Source organism: Copidosoma floridanum, unplaced genomic scaffold (genome assembly GCF_036245765.1).
Source record: "Copidosoma floridanum isolate Cflo_tuat_1 unplaced genomic scaffold, Cflo_Japanese_pri ptg000016l, whole genome shotgun sequence".
Lineage (NCBI taxonomy): Eukaryota > Metazoa > Arthropoda > Insecta > Hymenoptera > Encyrtidae > Copidosoma > Copidosoma floridanum.
In genome coordinates this window covers 5,013,465-5,031,840 of record NW_028321893.1, presented here as the reverse complement: position 1 = coordinate 5,031,840, position 18,376 = coordinate 5,013,465, and the positions used below count along the sequence as shown (strand labels likewise).

At 35.2% G+C, this 18,376-nt stretch overlaps 2 protein-coding genes across 3 annotated transcripts in view; one reads left to right on the top strand and one right to left on the bottom strand.

Annotated features, from left to right (window-relative positions):
* Tap42 (immunoglobulin binding protein Tap42) overlaps positions 1–18,376 on the top strand; it is a 180,434-nt gene that overhangs the window by 48,479 nt on the left and 113,579 nt on the right. The gene's annotated exons all lie outside the window — the stretch shown is intronic.
* Positions 16,511–17,644, bottom strand: LOC149374654 (uncharacterized). Its single transcript, XM_089592386.1, has one exon. It carries the CDS (start codon positions 17,642–17,644, stop codon positions 16,511–16,513), a length of 1,134 nt encoding a protein of 377 aa, XP_089448512.1.

Genomic DNA, 18,376 nt, shown 5'->3' with positions numbered 1-18,376 from the left:
TGTAAAAAATATACTATCTTGTGTATATTATTACGCAGTTTTCGATGACATGAGAAAAGTGTCTTGTTATCAAACAAAATCTTTAAATAATCGGAGACTAAGTGTACAGTTGCGAGTGCAAGTCAGCTCTCAGCTGTCCGCATTCTGCAGAGTATTATATATAGGTATAACTACAGCTGAGCAATGTTGCCACATTCTTGAACTTAAGAGCGTACCGTAACAGTTTATCAATTAGGGCACCATAAAACTTTTTTGTTTATTTATACTTGCTCACTAAAGTAACAAATAAAATGTAGAATATGGCTTACAACAGTCTCTACGATAATTTTATACCATATTTTAAAGAAAATAATGATTAATTTTGAATCTCCCCATTTTGATACGGCACTAGGCGCTGGAGCCACCTTAAAACAGAAAAGTATTTTCGGCTCGAAGGACGCAAGAAACTTTTCTGCCCATAAGCTTAAAATGTGCAATTGCTTTTAGTGTCCATGGTAAGAAACAATAAGGTAAATTCAGGTAATTCGGGACACTTCAAATTCTTAAGCTAATTCGGGACACAGACTAAAAACTGTATTTATAAATGATAAACAAGTCTTAAAGAAAAAAAAAAAAAATCCCAATATTCTTCAAGCCTTTATTTATCTAAAGCAACGAAAAAGTAAAATAATTAATAGCAAAGAGTAATGCGAAAAAAAATGTTGTAAGGTGTTCTGACGGCAGCTGTAAACAACCAAGTTTTCTTCCGTGCCGGGGAGATGACCGTGTATACTCATATATGATTAAAAAAAGATTTATAAGATGGAAAGTAGGCGGAAAATGTTCCAACGATTAGTGTAGTGTTTCCTGAAATAATTTATTCATAAATAGTGTCATGAAAACAACTTTGATAATTTAAAATTGCGCGTCCCACATTACCTCACAAGTAAGATACTGATGAGCCAATTCTGGACGGTGTGTCCCGACTTACCTTAACGTTTTTCACTCCTTAAGGTATTATTGGACACATCATATCTTCGCTAGGCACAACTTTCATTTTTTAGTCAATACAGTAAAAAAGTACTAGTTAATTAACTTTTTTCACTTTAATTAAACAGTTAAGTGTATTATTAGATCAAGGGGAACAGTTTTCACGTAAAATTCAAGTGTACTTAGTCAATTGAAGGTATATGCGACATGTAAACAAACATCATAACCTTAATACTACTGTAAACAGTAAGTAATCTCAACTTATATAAGTATTTACTTATTGTAAGGGAATTCACAGTGAGGGAGGCTTCTAGGGTTTTTGATATTCCAAAATCAACGTTGTTTGCAAAATATATAAGGGCTTATCACCAATAGACAGTAAAGCAGGACATCCAATTTTTTTTTTCAAAAGATGACGAAGATCAAATTGTTAACTGGATTATTTATTGTGCTACTACAGGATTTTCAGTAACCAAAGGTTTGCTGTTGGATTCTGTACAAAAGTATTTGCTACAGACTAATAAGAAAATTAGAAATTAAAGAAACTAATAATTAGAAAAGAAAAAAACGGAAAAGAAATAAAAGGAACAAAAAGTATTACAGAATAAACAAAAAAGAGCAAAAGCTAGAAATATGAAAAAAAAAAGAATCAATTTTTAATAAAAGTTTACAAGAAAAAAAAAAGTCTCTAATCAAAACAAAAAAAAAGACATTTTTAAAAAAATAAAAGAAATTAAGAACGCAATAAAATTGGAAGAAAATGAAGAAAACAGACAAAAGTTGAGAACAGATAAACATAGTTACGAAAAACAAGTTGATGAAATAGGACGAACCTTGGTTATTCACGAAATGAAAGTTTTACAATCAAAACTTAAAATATAACAAGAAGTTTTGCCTAACTAATTTTTTTTCATATTTTGTCACTTATTGGACGTTTAAGTGAATAAAATCAAGATTAAAATCTTGTACAAAATGACTTTTCGTTGGTTTTTATATTTCTTGAAAAAAGTCGATTTGTTAGACTACTTAATAATTTTAAAACTGTTCAAAATATAAAATACACTCTCTTAAAACAAAGATCTTACATGTGTCCCGATTTAACTTAATAGGTGTCCAGAATAAGCTGAAATCTGGCGTACATATGTCCCGCAAAGGCTTAATTACAAAAGAATTTAAAATAACATATTTTTCAACATTTAGAAAAGCACTACAAGATTTTTTTTTTTTTTTTACTTAAAATAACGTCCGACTACAGGGAAAATCTTTTTAAAAAATTCTAAAAAATAAGGGACATTAAAAAAAGTGGAGATGAAAATTTTGCTACTGAAAAGTGTCCCGAATTACCTGAATTTACCTTAGTTACCTTACGTACACTCAAACTAAATGTAAAGTTTTCAAGGGTTACTTAAAGAAAAACTTTTTTTGAAACTTTGTGTATTAAATAATTAACATACATGTTAAAATTTAATTGTCCCTTTCATTGTTCTTCTTTTATTGCTTTTTTTAACCGCAAGAATTTAAAGATTGAACACCTTGACCAATTTTTTTCTTTCTAAACAGCTTAGTATTATTGCATAATTATTGTTTATTTTGATCAACTTCTTTCAAGGCTTTTCTTAGAATATTGACAATTAGTTTTTTCCAACTTTGTATTTTCTAATTCTAAAATGCACTTTAAATGATCTACTTTTAATATTGTCTCATTGTCAGTCTAATGGTAATTTAAATTTTTAATGACCTGCCATTCCCTTGAAGAGTTAAATTAAAATAAAATTATGAACTAAAACTTCATATTAAAAGTCTTACCCTCAACACTTGAACCATCATCCAAAATAATTTTTTTGTTTCTTCTCACGTATTTATCTTTCGTAATACGATACAATTTTTAAAATATTCTTTTACTGTATCACTTTGGTTATTTTTAAATTATTGAAATGTATAGGTATAGTGGAATTTTTATAAGTCTTGTCTTACAACTGACAGACCGTTTTAACATGAATTGTAATTATTTAAACTTACATCTTCCTTCTTGAATTAACGATATAATAATGACCTCCTTTCTGAATACAAACAAAAACGAATTTAATACTTTTTATTAATGCACATCACTTAACACTACTATTGCAAATATATTTAACCCTACCTTAGAAAATTAAACGTAACGACAGAAGCCTTTTTATTTGTTTTGTAATTGGACAAGACTCACAAAGAGTGGGTCAATTGAAAAATGAGTATTACAAAACAGCTTATAAAGCCTGTATTTAAAACAATTAAAATTTTATAATTTAAGATAACTAAGTAATTAATACTTTTCATTAACATAGTTCCAATGGTTACTTAGAAAAAATTATTTTGGATATCAATTTTGTTAAATTGAAGTAATACTTCCAATAAAAAACCAGTTGACAGTAGATGCTAGGATACCCAAGTCTGAAGTTATACAATGAGTATAAAAATACCTTCTATGAAACAATATTGTGTTCGAGGGTAATGCAATCATCGTGAGGATGAGTATACTTATGTTAATTATGCGTAATTTCAATTAATATTTTTATATCTAATAAATTAACGATAAAAAAAAATATATTGCAACACAATACAATATAAGCAATATATGGGCTGGCCAGTACAAGACTGTGCACTTTCATCGGATCTGATGAATATATAAAGCAAAGTCGCTATAACCGTTATAATAGCTACCCGTGAAAACTACTGAACAGATTTTGCTGGAATTTCGCATACCGATTCTTGACACTTCCTAGATGGTTTTAGTATATCTTAAATCTTAAATAATTTAATAAGAATAGCAATAAATAGCCTCACAGTTTTGCAAAAATACGCTAGCTTTTCCCTTAGTTCAGTAGGATGCGCTAGGTGGTGTCAACATAAAATCAAGGCTACCTGCAACAGAATTTGATAAGTGTGGTTATAATACGCTGGAGCGTCTCGAAAATGTCTGTAGTCATCTACCGGTTATTCGTCAAGCTGCATCAGGAATGTAGGTGATAGTTGTGCAGCTGGGTATCCCGGTTACCGATGACACTCTTCTCTAATGGGCAAGTGACCTAGGTCTACATCCACCCTGAATCTCCAGGATTGACGAGTGCCACTAATAACAAATTATCATAACCGATAACGTCTCCGGCGAAATACCAGGATACAAATCTAGCAAGAGTACAACCTGCTCTAATACTTTAGAGTTAAGTGGCCGTTCCACCATCCCGCCTGGTGCCGTCAGAGAATTTTTAGCTACAAATGTAAGCTAGAGAAGACAGCCCTGAGGAGCACGGGCAGCCCCAACGGCTTCCTTCTCAGTGGTCGTCTCCCCAACGGCATACCCACATTTTCCCGACTCACGATGAGCGGTTGGTTATCCAGATAACGACCCGAAGACGAGATATTCTTTGGTCAGCGGCGTACCTCCCTCCATCACAGTCTCCGTACATAAAGACTTTGGGGGTCAGAGTCAAGCTACCCGGAGCCAGCTCTTCATCATTAGGAATAATAAAAAAGAATAGTTAGAAGTTTCACCACTGGACCTTTTCAGGGCCATTATAAGTACTTACGTTTCCTACTTAACCATCAATCTCATTGGTTCTTTTAAGGACCACCTGAGTTTAAACTACCTTGCCAACAAATACATTTTTACTACCATTTCCGGAAGCGATTCGTCGACTAAAAGACAATGTTAACTAAAGACGGCTACTACTAAACCAAGTTAGTTATTTACTTGCAGTCGTCACGAGCGGAGTTGTTCGTCGCAAAGCTAAGAACCCTGGTAACCGACGACCCTATGTAACCCTCTTGACTCCATGCATTTAACCACGAATCACCGATCCTCTCCAAGGTCTGTGCTGGGAGAACATCACAGCTACGAAGGGTAAAAAATGGGCAAACATAACAAACCAATCTCTCCACCTCAGATCACCAAAACAACTGAGTCTGCAAAAGAAAGGTACTTTAGACACCGACGTCTTCGGCGTTATAACAAGAGACGTTGGGAAAGATCTCTACAACTAGATCCAAAGCTTTGGACTTTGTAATTTTTCTCCCGATTAGTCTGGGACTTCAACAGCAGGCCCGAAAAGATAACCCTGAAATATCCAGGCAGTCACAATTGTTGTCAATTTCAGTCAAAAAAGAGATCACTGAAGAAGCTCACCGGTCTTTTTTAGGGCCATCGGACGTCGAACTACCTTGCCAACAAATATACTAGTACTAAACAAATTTGACTGAAAACAGACTTAAGGGGTCACTAAAGTCCTAAGCCGGCCAAAAGTCGCAAGAGAGTGAATTGGAAGGAAAATTTATTAAATGTATCTAATAAATACAATTTCAGGCGTCAAGAAACTGACGCAGAAAATTCATTGAGATTGGAACAGTAGTGTTAAAATCGACAATTAGAGAATCCATTACGTAAGTGATCAGATTTTTATTGTACCCTCACACTGATCTCTTAAATTTTTCAGTTTTTTAAATAAGTAGAAAATGTATTTGTATTTTTGTGGCGATAAAAAATGTACTGATTACGCTCCAGGATTTTGTTGCTCTGGTAATAAAGTTGTGAGATAAGAGAAAAAAAAACTTTTAGTCCATATTTTTTGGGGGTTTTGAATCTTAACAGCTTTAAAAAATAGCCCTTTTTGTAAATTATACGGGAAAAACTGCAAATCAATGGCCCCCTATGGCCAACGATTATTTTATGGCATAAGGAACGCACGTTACTATTCAGCATAGTTATATTTTTATTAATTTTTACAGCTTATTAATTGACCAAATAAACTGTATGGATTCCGAACAAATATGTTTTTAATAAGAAAATTTTGTTCTGAGAAGTGTCAAGAACATATGTAAAATTTTTCACTGAAAACGTTTCACATTACATAACAACACACCACGTTGTTCTACTTAGTAAGTCTCGGGCGAAGCCGACTTCACGCTCATATCTATAACAAAGGCTCATATACCTATTCCTACTCCATATTAAATACCTAAAAATATAATTGTATCTCATAAATTAAGAAAAATCATCCTACATTCTCGCTTCCTTTAATAGGGTAGTATTTCAGTCAGTGAATTTCCTTTTAGGATGCTTATCACACAGAGATTATTCCACATATATTATCTAAACATCAAACGTACATGCAAAATAACATAAAATAACAAAAGAATTTGCAGATTGTCTTACTGTACCCTTTTTTATATGCTTCGTTTTAAAGCAATTTAACGTATTACCTTATAGAAAATCACATAAAATTTTCAATTCAAAAGTTTTATCGGTAATTTTAAGGAACTCTTTTATACAAAAATCAAAAGATTTCTACAGATCATATAAATGCAAATAGGTCCACAAGTTGTCTTTTTTTTAATAACTTAAGATTGAAGGGGTTATGTATGCGTAAAGGCGTATATGCAAGTACATTAATATGAGAAAAACAATTGCCAGTGTCGCTGTATATATTGATGCTCCTTTTACCTCTCTGAACGTTTTCGCCGGTTACTATGTGCAAAACGTCTTCAAGATACAAAATCACGAATGAAAAAGTTGTGAAAGAATAAAACACAATAAAAATCCATGTTATATTAAACAGTACAAAAATTTTGAAAAAATATAAAAAAATTGCTTAACAAATCATTTATTGAAAAAGTAGAAGATTCATCATAAGTTAATAAATAAATATTATTACATAGTGAAGCTGCTCTGCTATAACATACTTATTCCTAGGAAAAAAAACAATTAACAAATAGTATTAGTTTATTTAACAAATAATTTATTTCCTAATGTAATTTATAGTTCAACCAAATGAATTTATAAACAGGAAATAAAAATTTACATTAAAAATAAGTTATGAACCACACGATGACATAAAGCAATCGAGGAAATTCAATGTTTTGAGCGCCTTCCGTTATCAATGGTCGATATGTAGAAAAGGAAACAGCGTTCTGTTGGAAGCGAATGTGAAAAATAAATACAACACAGTATTACATTTTTCTTATTAATGTATATTTTGACGACCTTTTGCTGGCCGGTGTGCAAGCCTTGTCAGGCTAAAGCTATTTTAGACGAATACTAACATTTAAATTGACAAAATTCGCAAGTACAATACATTTAAGACTTATTTAGTTGTTTCGAGAACCACATGTTCTCTCGTCGGCGAATAAGTATAAACTGTTTATACATATAAGTACAAATAAGTTTATACTTATTCGCCGACGAGAGAACATGTGGTTCTTGAAACAACTAAATAAATCTTATAATTTATTATTATTAAGGTTAATGTAAATCATAATATTTTAAGCATCAATACATATATGACCATACAATTGCGAAAGATGACAGGCAATAACAAAAATGAAGGTTTAGTTAAAATGAAATAGACCAGCGTCTCTAACATGAAGAAAAAAAAAAATCCAACAAAAATTATATTTTTTTCCTTATGTTATGGTGGGCATCAAAAAACAGTACAATAAGATGTTTTTAGAATAGGGTATGAATGGGGGATAAAGCCATACCCACCAAAATAAGTATATAATATAGAAAGATTAAAACGTTTTGTAATTCGATATACCAATGAGACTTAACTCATCATAATCTACCTTTGTTTCAAAAGCTATTGTTTTTATAATCAAATTTATTGTTATTTAGACAAAAATTGATAAAACAGAAGAAACATATATTAAAGTTATTGTACGGTGGATGTAAAATGCTGACAAATATAAAAATAACAAGTATCTAAGAATAATTCTAATTTTTTGATAAAGGAAGTGGGGGATTAGCTTTTCTTGTCCCCATCATAAACTAATCTCACAAAAAACTGAAAATTAATTTAGAGGTTGTGAAAGAGCTGTGGGTGTAAGTATTCCATAATGACCCTACGATAAAGTATCTTTACAAAACAAACTGAGTTTTTGTGAAAAGATATAGGGAAGGGCAGTGGGTTAGGCAAGTTATCCATATGTATCCTTCATTTTCTCAAAATATTTTAAGTTTCTGTGGGGAAGTTGTGGCTACTTTATTTATTTGGATGGCCGTGAGGGAGTAGTAGGAAAGCGTGAGGAGATGAACACAATTTTTATTAGGCAAAATTCACAGATAAATAAAAAGAATTTTCCCTTACATTGTGGGGGCTGTAGGGGGGGGGGTTGTGAAGATATCATGGGGGTGTGGGGGGATGTGTGGTCAGACTTAAATATATTAAAATAGAACTCAAAATAACTCTCTCTCTCTCTCTCTCTCTCTCTCTCTCTCTCTCTTGCGGTGCATAGAAGAACATTTACCTATTAGTGCTCTTGTTTATTTTCTGCTTTGTGAGATTACTTATACCTCCGTTGGAGTTTTGTCTTTTAGACGCACCGTCCTCTTGGGACCCGGGTCTCACCAAGCGTGTCGGTGTTCTTGGCCTTCTGGAGTCTCAGGGTAAAGTTGAACGATCCATGGGTTGCTCCTAACCTCAAAGTGCTGCAAAAGTGATACTGAACATTGGTTCCACCGTCATGTCTCCGGCCTGCAACTTGTCCTGGCGGTGAATATTGCTGGTTGGTGTGTGGTCAGGTACGCATTTTGATGGTTGGGGATGCTTCTGTGGTGTGTTGTCCCCGGGAGGTGGCATCAGGGTACCAATTTTACATTTACTTCGTATTCAGCGCTGCGTAGTGATATTATACATATGTTATTACCGAGGGACTGTTTAACTTCATCTTTGGTGTTCTTACATTTTACTCTTATTTTATATCGTTTTTATTTGTATTGAGAGACGCAACACTATTAATTTTATATATGCTATTGTTTTTAATGTTATATGTGCTTCAGGATGAAAATCAATACTTTATTACTTTAATTTTGCGACAGTTATTTTGTTATACAGTGTAGGCGAACTTATATTTATCAAATTTACCTGTTCGATTCTGTATTGTGTGTGATTGTAGTGTTATGGACATTTAAATTATCTGTTTTACATAACTACCACTAATTTTGGGATAGTTCGTCCGGCTTAGCGTTATTGTGGTCGCTTAAAAATTTTGCGAGTCATACTCGGACGCTATCGTGATGAATAAATGCAAAAAGTGCACAAAGAAAATTGTGGACGATGCGTGGAGCTGCACGGTATGCCGTAATTCATTTCACCCGGGTTGTATCGCGAATTATTTAGTGTCCAGACCCGAGAAGGATTGTTGTGCCCGCATGCATCGTTGCGACAAAAAGAGGTGATAAGACCGTTGATCAGATTGCTTCGTGAGCCGAGTGGCATGATATAAATCGTGGCCTCGTCGGCGTTGCTGCTTTGGACGTTTCGTCACTTGGCACATCGAGCCCGGAGGGGGCCACCAAATTGCCTACTGAAATTGATCATAGCGTGTCGGTTGGTTTGGCTGACCAGGCGGCTCCAATGCCGTTGGGCTGAGAAAGTTTCGATGAGAACCGCCGTTTTTTAGAACTAATGACGTCTATAAACAGCATAAGGTCGTATAGTGTCGGTTGCTTTGACGCTATTGATGAGCGACTGAACTCTGTGACCAGCTGGGCGTCAGAGCATGACGGGCGCATCAAGGAGCTTGTATCCTAGAATACTGCTCTGCGGGCGCAAGTCTGTGAGCTTGCATCCCAGATGACCGAACTAAAGGCGGAGGTGTGCGCGCGTAAGACCATGGAAAGGGCTACGGTCGATCTAAGAGTGACTGGAGTGCCTTGTGGGTCTGGCCGCTGATTGGCTGAGATTATGGCATCTGTGTTAGTTCTACTTGGCTTACAACACTTAGAGAGTGCTATATCAAATATAAAACCCATGCAACCAAAAAGTGCTAAGACCTTGGCGGGGGCAGCCGGACCTGCAACAGCTTCTGCGTATAATTCGTTCATTGTATCATTTAAATGGACCACTACACGTGATTTTGTATTGTCTAAGAAAAAGTCTTTCGGTGAAATAAAGTACTTAAGTTTATTTTCGGATTTCAATACTAGCGCTGTTATAAAATTATATGAGATGCTTTCCCCTCGGTACACAAGCTCTACATGTGGACTAAGGATGTTGCAAAAAATCGCAGTTATAAGTATGTTTGGGCACGTGGGGGTGAGATTTTCGGGCGTAGGGATAATAAGTCAGATATTATTGCTGTTTTCTCGGATTCAGACCTAAAATTGTCAAGTTGACCGCATGGCAGACCTTCCTCGGCACCCCGTGTTGCGTGCGCTTCTAGCTTGCGTATTGCACATGTAAATGCGAACTCCCTGGGGGATGAGATATATGGAGATATATACCACAGATGGATGAGATTAGATGGCTGCTTAATAAGTTAGATCTTGATGTATTGGCTATATCCGAGTCGTGGCTTACCCTGGCACGCGACACTTCATTATACTTAACTCCATCGTATCGCCTATTGCGTAATGACCGCTCTCTAAAATCAAACACTGGTAAGAGAGAGTATGTTCAGGGTGGTGGTGTGGCCTGCTATGTCAGAGATACAATTCGTTGCAAAGTGTTGGACTTCTCAGTTATATCATCGGTAAATGAAAACGAATTTATGTTTGTCGAGTTGTCTTAACTATTGTCACGGAAGCTCTTGTTAGCAGTGGTATATAGGCGCCCTAAGGGGGAAGTGCTCTCAAAATTTTTTTAAGCTTTCGAAAGATGTCATTCGAATGTGGTCATTGCAGGTGATTTGAACACCGATATGTTGAGTACAGATTTTTATTCGTCTCATCTTTGTGGGCTCATTACGGATCGTTCATTGGTTTTGGTGGAGTTTACAGCTACGCATCATTAGGGGGGTCGTGAACACTTGAATAGACCACATCGTTGTTGATTCCCAAGATAAGATAGTGTCGGTTGGGCAGTCGACGGCACCGTTTATATGTGAGAACGATTTTATCTATGTAGACTACAGAATTTAGGTGGCGCGCGAGATCAGGGTGGTTAGAAGGCTGCGCGATTTCCGACATTTTTCATCTGAACGGTTCTCGACTTAGCTCTCCGCGGCTATAGACCAAGCGTCAGACGTTTTGTACAGCGGCGTCGTAAACAGCGCTCTTGCAAGATTCCGGGAAACCGCACTGGGTCTTTTGGACTCTATGGCTCCTATTTGTGATTGTCATTACCACAGGCCTCCTGCGCCCTGGTTTACGTATGACTTGAGAAATCGTTGTAGGCCTCGCGATCACATGTATAGGAGTGCGAGGCGCACTGGCGATGCCGATTTGCTGCGGGAATATAGAGCGCTTCGCAGGCTTGTGAAGGCCAAAATTCGGCGCGCTAGGGAGACCTATCTTCGCCAAGCATTGTGGCTGCTTTTCCGCAATCATCGTGGCATATTCTGCGCCGCTTTGGTCTTGCTGCTGGGGAGCCCTTCTCGCAGGCGGGCAATTTTTCACCCAATTTATTGACGAGATTATATTCTTCTGTCGTGCGTGCTCATGCCCCGTGCTCTATAGAAGATCTCGATTGTATTGTGGGTGATGCTTCATGTGATGGTTTCGGGTTTCGCTGATTTACCGAGATTGAGGTCTGGCAGGCGATGTTGCATTGTCTTTTAAAGGCAAAAAGTCTGAGTAATGATGGCTTATCGCTGTGTTATTTTAATGATGTACTTTCCGTTATGTTACCTTTTTTTGTTTATATATATAATACCTCATTGACCACCCATACATATCCAGATCTATGGAAGATTTCCAGTACTGTGCTATTTTCGAAGGTTAAAAATCCTCTAGTCCCTTGGAAACTCGCCCAGTGGCCAACCTGCCTCATTTTGGTAGAGCGCTGGACCACTTGATCGCCGAGAAAATTTATAATTACGTGGAAGGTGCTTCACTTCTGTCACCTTTTCAATCGGGCTTTCGGCGTGGGTTCAGCACCCAGGCGGCTCTGCTGTGAGTGTCGGATCACATCCGTTAGGGTATGGATAGGGAGATGAAAACCTTTTCCGTATACTTTGATTTCAGGAAGGCCTTCGATACTTTGGACCATCGTAGACTCTTATTAGCGCTTAAACAGTTAAATTTTATTGTGACTCAATTCGCTTCGTACATTCTTTTATATTGGGACGTTCTCTATCGGTAATAAGTGGTGGCAGGGGCATGGCTGGGCCCTGTGGCGTTACCTCAGGAATCCCTCAGGGGTTGTCGCCTGGCCCGGTACTGTTTCTCGATTACATTAATTTAGTCATTCCGTGCCTTCAATACAGTAAAGCTATGCTCTTTGCAGACGACCTGCAGTTATACATTCAGTGCCTGCATAAAGATATCCCAGATACTATTAGGAAATTTAATTTGGATATTAGTGCCGTCGATTGTTGGACTGTAAATCACGGACTGTCGTTTAGTTTTTCTAAAATTAAGACACAATTGTTAGTGACGCCTCAGTTGCTGAGGACGATCGATCGCTCAGCTATACCACCAATAGTTGTCCATGATATCGTGGCGCCTTTCGTTAAAACGGTTAAGAATTTGGGCCTCATTTTTGCAGACGATCTTACTTGGAACGCTCAGGTTTCTCGGGTCTGTTCAGTTGTCCACGATGCATTGCATTGGCTCTGGTTTAGGGTGGGCTCGTTGTCGTTGTCGATTAAAAAATGCTGTTGGCCGCGCTTGTGTTGCCTCATTTCTATTATGCGTCGTTGGCTTATCTCGATCTTTCAAAGTATTTACAACTTAAGTTACACCGACTGTTTAATACAGCGGTAAGATTTATTTTCAGGGTAGGCTGCGACGCTGACTGTTGGGGCTCGGGGAAGGTACTTTCTGGGTTGTATGGTTCATCGGTTGCTTACCTCCGGGAAACCAGAATATTTGGCAGACCTTTTTGCGCAGACAGAGAGCTTGAGGCGATCTGCCAGGCGTGACACTGCGGGCCTGTTTATCCCTTTTGCACGGATGGTCACGTATGAGCGATCTTTTGTCATAAGTGCTTTGAAATTTTGGGTGGAGATTCCTGGGTCTGTGAGACAGAGGGTCAACTACGAATCTTTTAAGGCTGCACTTTTCGATATATATATAGAGTATATATAGATATATATAGAGTATATATATATATATATATAATAGTATTCTACTCTAATGAGTGAAATAAAGACTAAATTGCGTTTTTCTGTAAAGACAAAAATTTTATTAATAACAAACTATGTACAGTCATTACCTTATTATAATATAATTATTACTGAAATTACAAACCTGTAAAGACAAAAAAACAACATTTAAAGCCTTTACTCAGGTCTGAATATTTATTTTAGTGGAAATCAACTCTTTTCAATCTTCTATTTGACATATGCCACATAACCTCACATTCCCGCTATTTTAACGAATTGACACTCCATGACAGTGACCGTCCTGAAGATGTCACTGTCCCTTTTGACGTCTATAAAACTCTGTGGTTTAGGCGGCAAATTCAAATGGTTAAGGAAAGCGATAATACTAATGTAGTGCTTTTCTTTACATCTCCCACCGTTGGAGAGAACAATTGCAAGCTGTTGTTCGATTATACATTAACACTCGGAGATACGGGAGATAGCTTCGTAACATGGTAGAGATTAGATTCTGCCTTTTTGTGTCCGGCCTCAACTTCATAAATTGAAGTGGAAATCCTCTTTAAGATTTTATACGGTCCAATCCTCAGTTCATCCATTTTCTTCCGATTTAATCGATTTCCATTTTCGACATAAACACTATCTCCGACTTCGAATTTATATTCCTCCCTATGTTGATCATAAATTGTTTTATTATATTTGTGTGACTTGATTGAATTTTCGAGGGCTAATTTTCTATCTCGTTCCAAATCCACGTTTGTGCATCTTGATTTCAATTCAGGTGGCAGAATATCCACGGATTCACCTTCTAAAAGGTATTTTGGAGTAAACTTTGTAACTGTATGTTCAGTCTCGTTATATTTTTCTACACATCTTTGTGCAGCTGTTGTCCATGCTATCTTCTTGTCTCCTTCATTTATTTTACATCTTATCCTGTTGACTAATGTTTGATTTAGCCTTTTATTAAGTCCGTTTGAAAAAGGTGCATCTACAGCTGTGAAGACTATTGTAATGTTATTCTGTTTTAGAAATTCTTTAAATTCCTTGGAATTTATGCCAGGGTATTGATCTGATAATATCATGTCAATATCATAGCTCTGTGTAACATTCTTTACTAGCTTAATAAAGTCATTTGAGCTTTGATTTCTTGATGTCAGAATGTAAGCATATCTTGTGAAATGATCAACCAGAAGATGCAAGTATTTTTTTGTTGACCGGGTACCTCCAAAGCCTCCAATGGTGTCAATTGATATAATTTCAAATGGGCGTGTTGCTGGACCCAATTGTGACATCAAGCCAAACTTCGGTTTTCATCTTGATTTGTTTTTTATACAAATTTCACATGCATCACATATTTGCTTAATATTTTTGATGATATTCTTTGCTGTGTAGAATGGTGAAATTTTATTTATCATTTGGGTTCTTCCAATATGACTATACGTGTCATGGACATCCTTAATTAATGTTTTGCTAAGTTCTTCTGATAATATGATTTTATTTCTTTTCTTATTCTTTTTGTAGTAAACTCCATTCTCCAGTAGGTATTTGGATTTTTCATTTTGTACATCTAAATTTGAGTGTTGGTCATTTTTGATATCTTCTAGGTATATTAGATTCACAACTTTTAAAAAATCATCCATATTATCACCAGATTCTAGGACTGGATTTCTGCTTAAGCAGTCTGCTTCTTGATTCGATTGTCCTGGATTATATTTTATCTTAAAATTGTATTGGGATAAGTAATACGTCAGATCGCCAAGTTCTTCATCAGTTCTAGCCTTGACGTTCATATTTTCTAATGGTTTATGATCTGAATATACCACAAATTCTTTTCCCATAAGCCAGTGTTGCCAGTATTTCACGGCTTCTTTTATCGCCAGACATTCTAGGTATATGGCCTTCTTTTTCTTTTGAGTTTCTGTCAACTTTTTAGAGAAATAAGCTACAGGTTTACAGACTCCGTTATTATCTTTTTGTTTCAAGACAGCTCCTACTCCTTTAATACTAGCGTCTGTGTAGATTAAAATCGGTTGTTCAGGGTCAAATATTCTTAGAATTGGTTTCGAACATAGTAATTCTTTTATTTTCTTAAATGATTCTTGACATTCTGTGGACCATGTAAACTTTACATCTTTCCGTAATAAGTTGTGTAACGGGTCTAATATAATTGCACTGTGTGGTACAAACTTATGGTGAAAGTTGACTTTTCCCAAGAACTGGCGTATGTTTTTTCTTGTTTCTGGAACTGGGAAGTTTTTAACAGCTGTTAAATAATCTTTGAGAGGTCGAACTGAATTATTTTCTATTACGTGTCCTAAATATTTGGCGTAATTCTTTGCAAAAATACATTTCGTAAATTTCAGTCTAAACCCTTCTATTAGTATAGCTTCAAGCAGTCTGGATAAATGTTGCATGTGTTCATCAAAAGTTCTGGAAAAAATCAGGATGTCATCTATAAAATTTACTGCAAATTCTGAGAGTTTGTACTTTCTTATTATATTACTCAAAATTCTTTGAAAGATAGCTGGTGCTGTCTTTAAGCCAAATGGAAGGCAAGTCCACTGAAAATGTCCTTCCTGTGTAACAAATGCAGTTTTACACCTATCTCGAATTTTCAAAGGAATTGACCAGAATGCTGAGTTTACATCAAATGTAGAAAAGTATTTGCAGTTGACAGTTTTCACCATTAAATCCTCAATTAAGGGAAATGGCTGCGATTGTGGTATAACAATTTTGTTCAACTCTCTGAAATCGATACAAAGTCTTGTTTTTCTCTCGTCTTCCTTCTTATATGCCAGGGTAACCGGAGCAGCGAATGGGCTATAGGATTCTTCAATCAAATTTTTCTTCAATAATTTTGATACCTGATTTTCTATTTCTTTTCTATCCTCAGCGGAACACCTGTATGGACGTTTGTAACAATATTTATCCACCATCAAGTCTATGTGGGCTTCATAGTCTCGTACTGTGCCGACGTCGTATTTATTCTTAGCAAAAACTGGGTTGTATTTTTCTATTAATTTATCTATTTCCATTCTTTGTTCATTGTCCAGGTGGTTTTTTTTTATTTCAAATTCATCTAAATTTATATGTTCATTGAAGTTCACTTCACATGTGTTAAAATTATTCGATGAAACATATTTCTCTCTCTTGTCACCATTTAGGGACTTCTCTTCTTCTGCATTGTGACATTGTTGGATCTCCAATTCTTCATTCTGCATTAGTTTGAATTTTTTAATGCAATCTAAGCCAATCAGAAAATCATAATGAAAATTCTCATTGTCAACAACGAAAACATCCATCATTCTTTCAATATTAAATATTTTTATTTTTAGGGTTACCATACCTTTTGTTTTTTTCGCACCATTTATAGTTTTCAATTTTGCTGTTTGTTTCTCATATATTTTCTCTTTTTCTTGGATTTTTAATAATTTTGCATTAATTAATGACACATTTGATCCAGAATCATAAATTCCAGAAACTTGTAAAGTATCATTTAATAGCAATCTTACTTGTATTAATGGTGCTACTTCAAGTTTTTTGGATTCTCATTATTTAATTCAACTTCTAATTCAGAGTTATTAATACTTCTCACTACAGCTTTTTGATTTTCATCTTTAAACCAGCAATTTTCCTCAGAATGGAAGCGTTTCCCTTTTTTCTCTGTCATACAGATTTGGCAAGGTTTTTTTTCTTCAATTTTTTTGTTCTTTGTATCAGAATGTGTGTAGGTTTTTCTTTCATATTTATTCTTCACAACAAGATGTTCCAACTTTCCTAACTCATTGTAGAGATCTTCTGTTTCTTGTAATGTTTCTCGGTCAATCTTATCGGTCAGATAATTAGGTAGGCCTGATGCTATGAGGTCTATAAGTGTTCCAGTATCTATTGACTTCCTCACTTCTAATAATAATTTTTCTTTTTTTAGTGCATACTCAAGCAGCGAGCCTGTTTGATATTTGAAAGCAAGCGCATATCTGATAGGTGACCAACCTTTGTTTCCAAATGTATCACAGAAATTTTTCTCCCATTTATTCCACTCTGATTCAATTGTAAATTTCAATATCATACAGCTGTACCAATCTAAACTGGAGTATTCCAAGAAATTTTTTAAAATCTCAATTTTCTTTTTGTCATCATCAAAATGGAAACGTTGACACTCCTTGTTGAATTCCTTGATCCATTGGTGAGCATTTGCATTTCTACCAGAGAATTTCTCGATCATAAAATCCTTTGAAATTTTCCCTAAATTCTGAGTTTCAGATTTAACCTGTTTTTCTTCGAGTAACTTTTCCAGTAGTTTTTCCAAATTTTGATTTGATTCACTGGGTGAAGTTTTATAATCATTTGTATTTTCCGTAATCTCTTCTAGGTAGATATCATTGAATTGTAAATTTTGTTCTTCGTCCAAATATATTTTTGTTATGTCCTCCGTTAATGTTATCCATATTTTCCTTGTTTGATGCCTTTTAATTAATGTTTTCCTCACCTTGGCATAGTTTGGAGTTTTTGTAATTGCTTGATGTAAACTTGCAGGTTGATATTCGACCGGTATATCAAAATTTTTTTCATCAGTCATACCTATTGAGGTTATGCAAATAATGTTTGATTTTCCATCTGGCGAAGTTTTCACAGCGAAATCAAACCTCAACTTCTCCATATTTCTTGATAATATTGCAGAAAATGTTGTTTTATAATAGTATTCTACTCTAATGAGTGAAATAAAGACTAAATTGCGTTTTTCTGTAAAGACAAAAATTTTATTAATAACAAACTATGTACAGTCATTACCTTATTATAATATAATTATTACTGAAATTACAAACCTGTAAAGACAAAAAAACAACATTTAAAGCCTTTACTCAGGTCTGAATATTTATTTTAGTGGAAATCAACTCTTTTCAATCTTCTATTTGACATATGCCACATAACCTCACATTCCCGCTATTTAAACGAATTGACACTCCATGACAGTGACCGTCCTGAAGATGTCACTGTCCCTTTTGACGTCTATAAAACTCTGTGGTTTAGGCGGCAAATTCAAATGGTTAAGGAAAGCGATAATACTAATGTAGTGCTTTTCTTTACATATATATATATATATATATATATATATATATATATATATATATATATATATATATAGAGAGAGAGAGAGATAATGATGAAGAAAACAGTTTTATTAATGCCAAGGTTTAATAAACCGTATGGCAATGAAAACAAAACATACATAAATTTACAAATATTAATAATATATAAACTCTAACATGAGTATACACAATGACTGGTCCTTTAATATATATATCAGCTATTTGAATAATTTATTGACGCAATTTTGGTTATAATCAAAATAAATTAATTGTGTGTCTCATTAATATGCCTGTGGATGTAT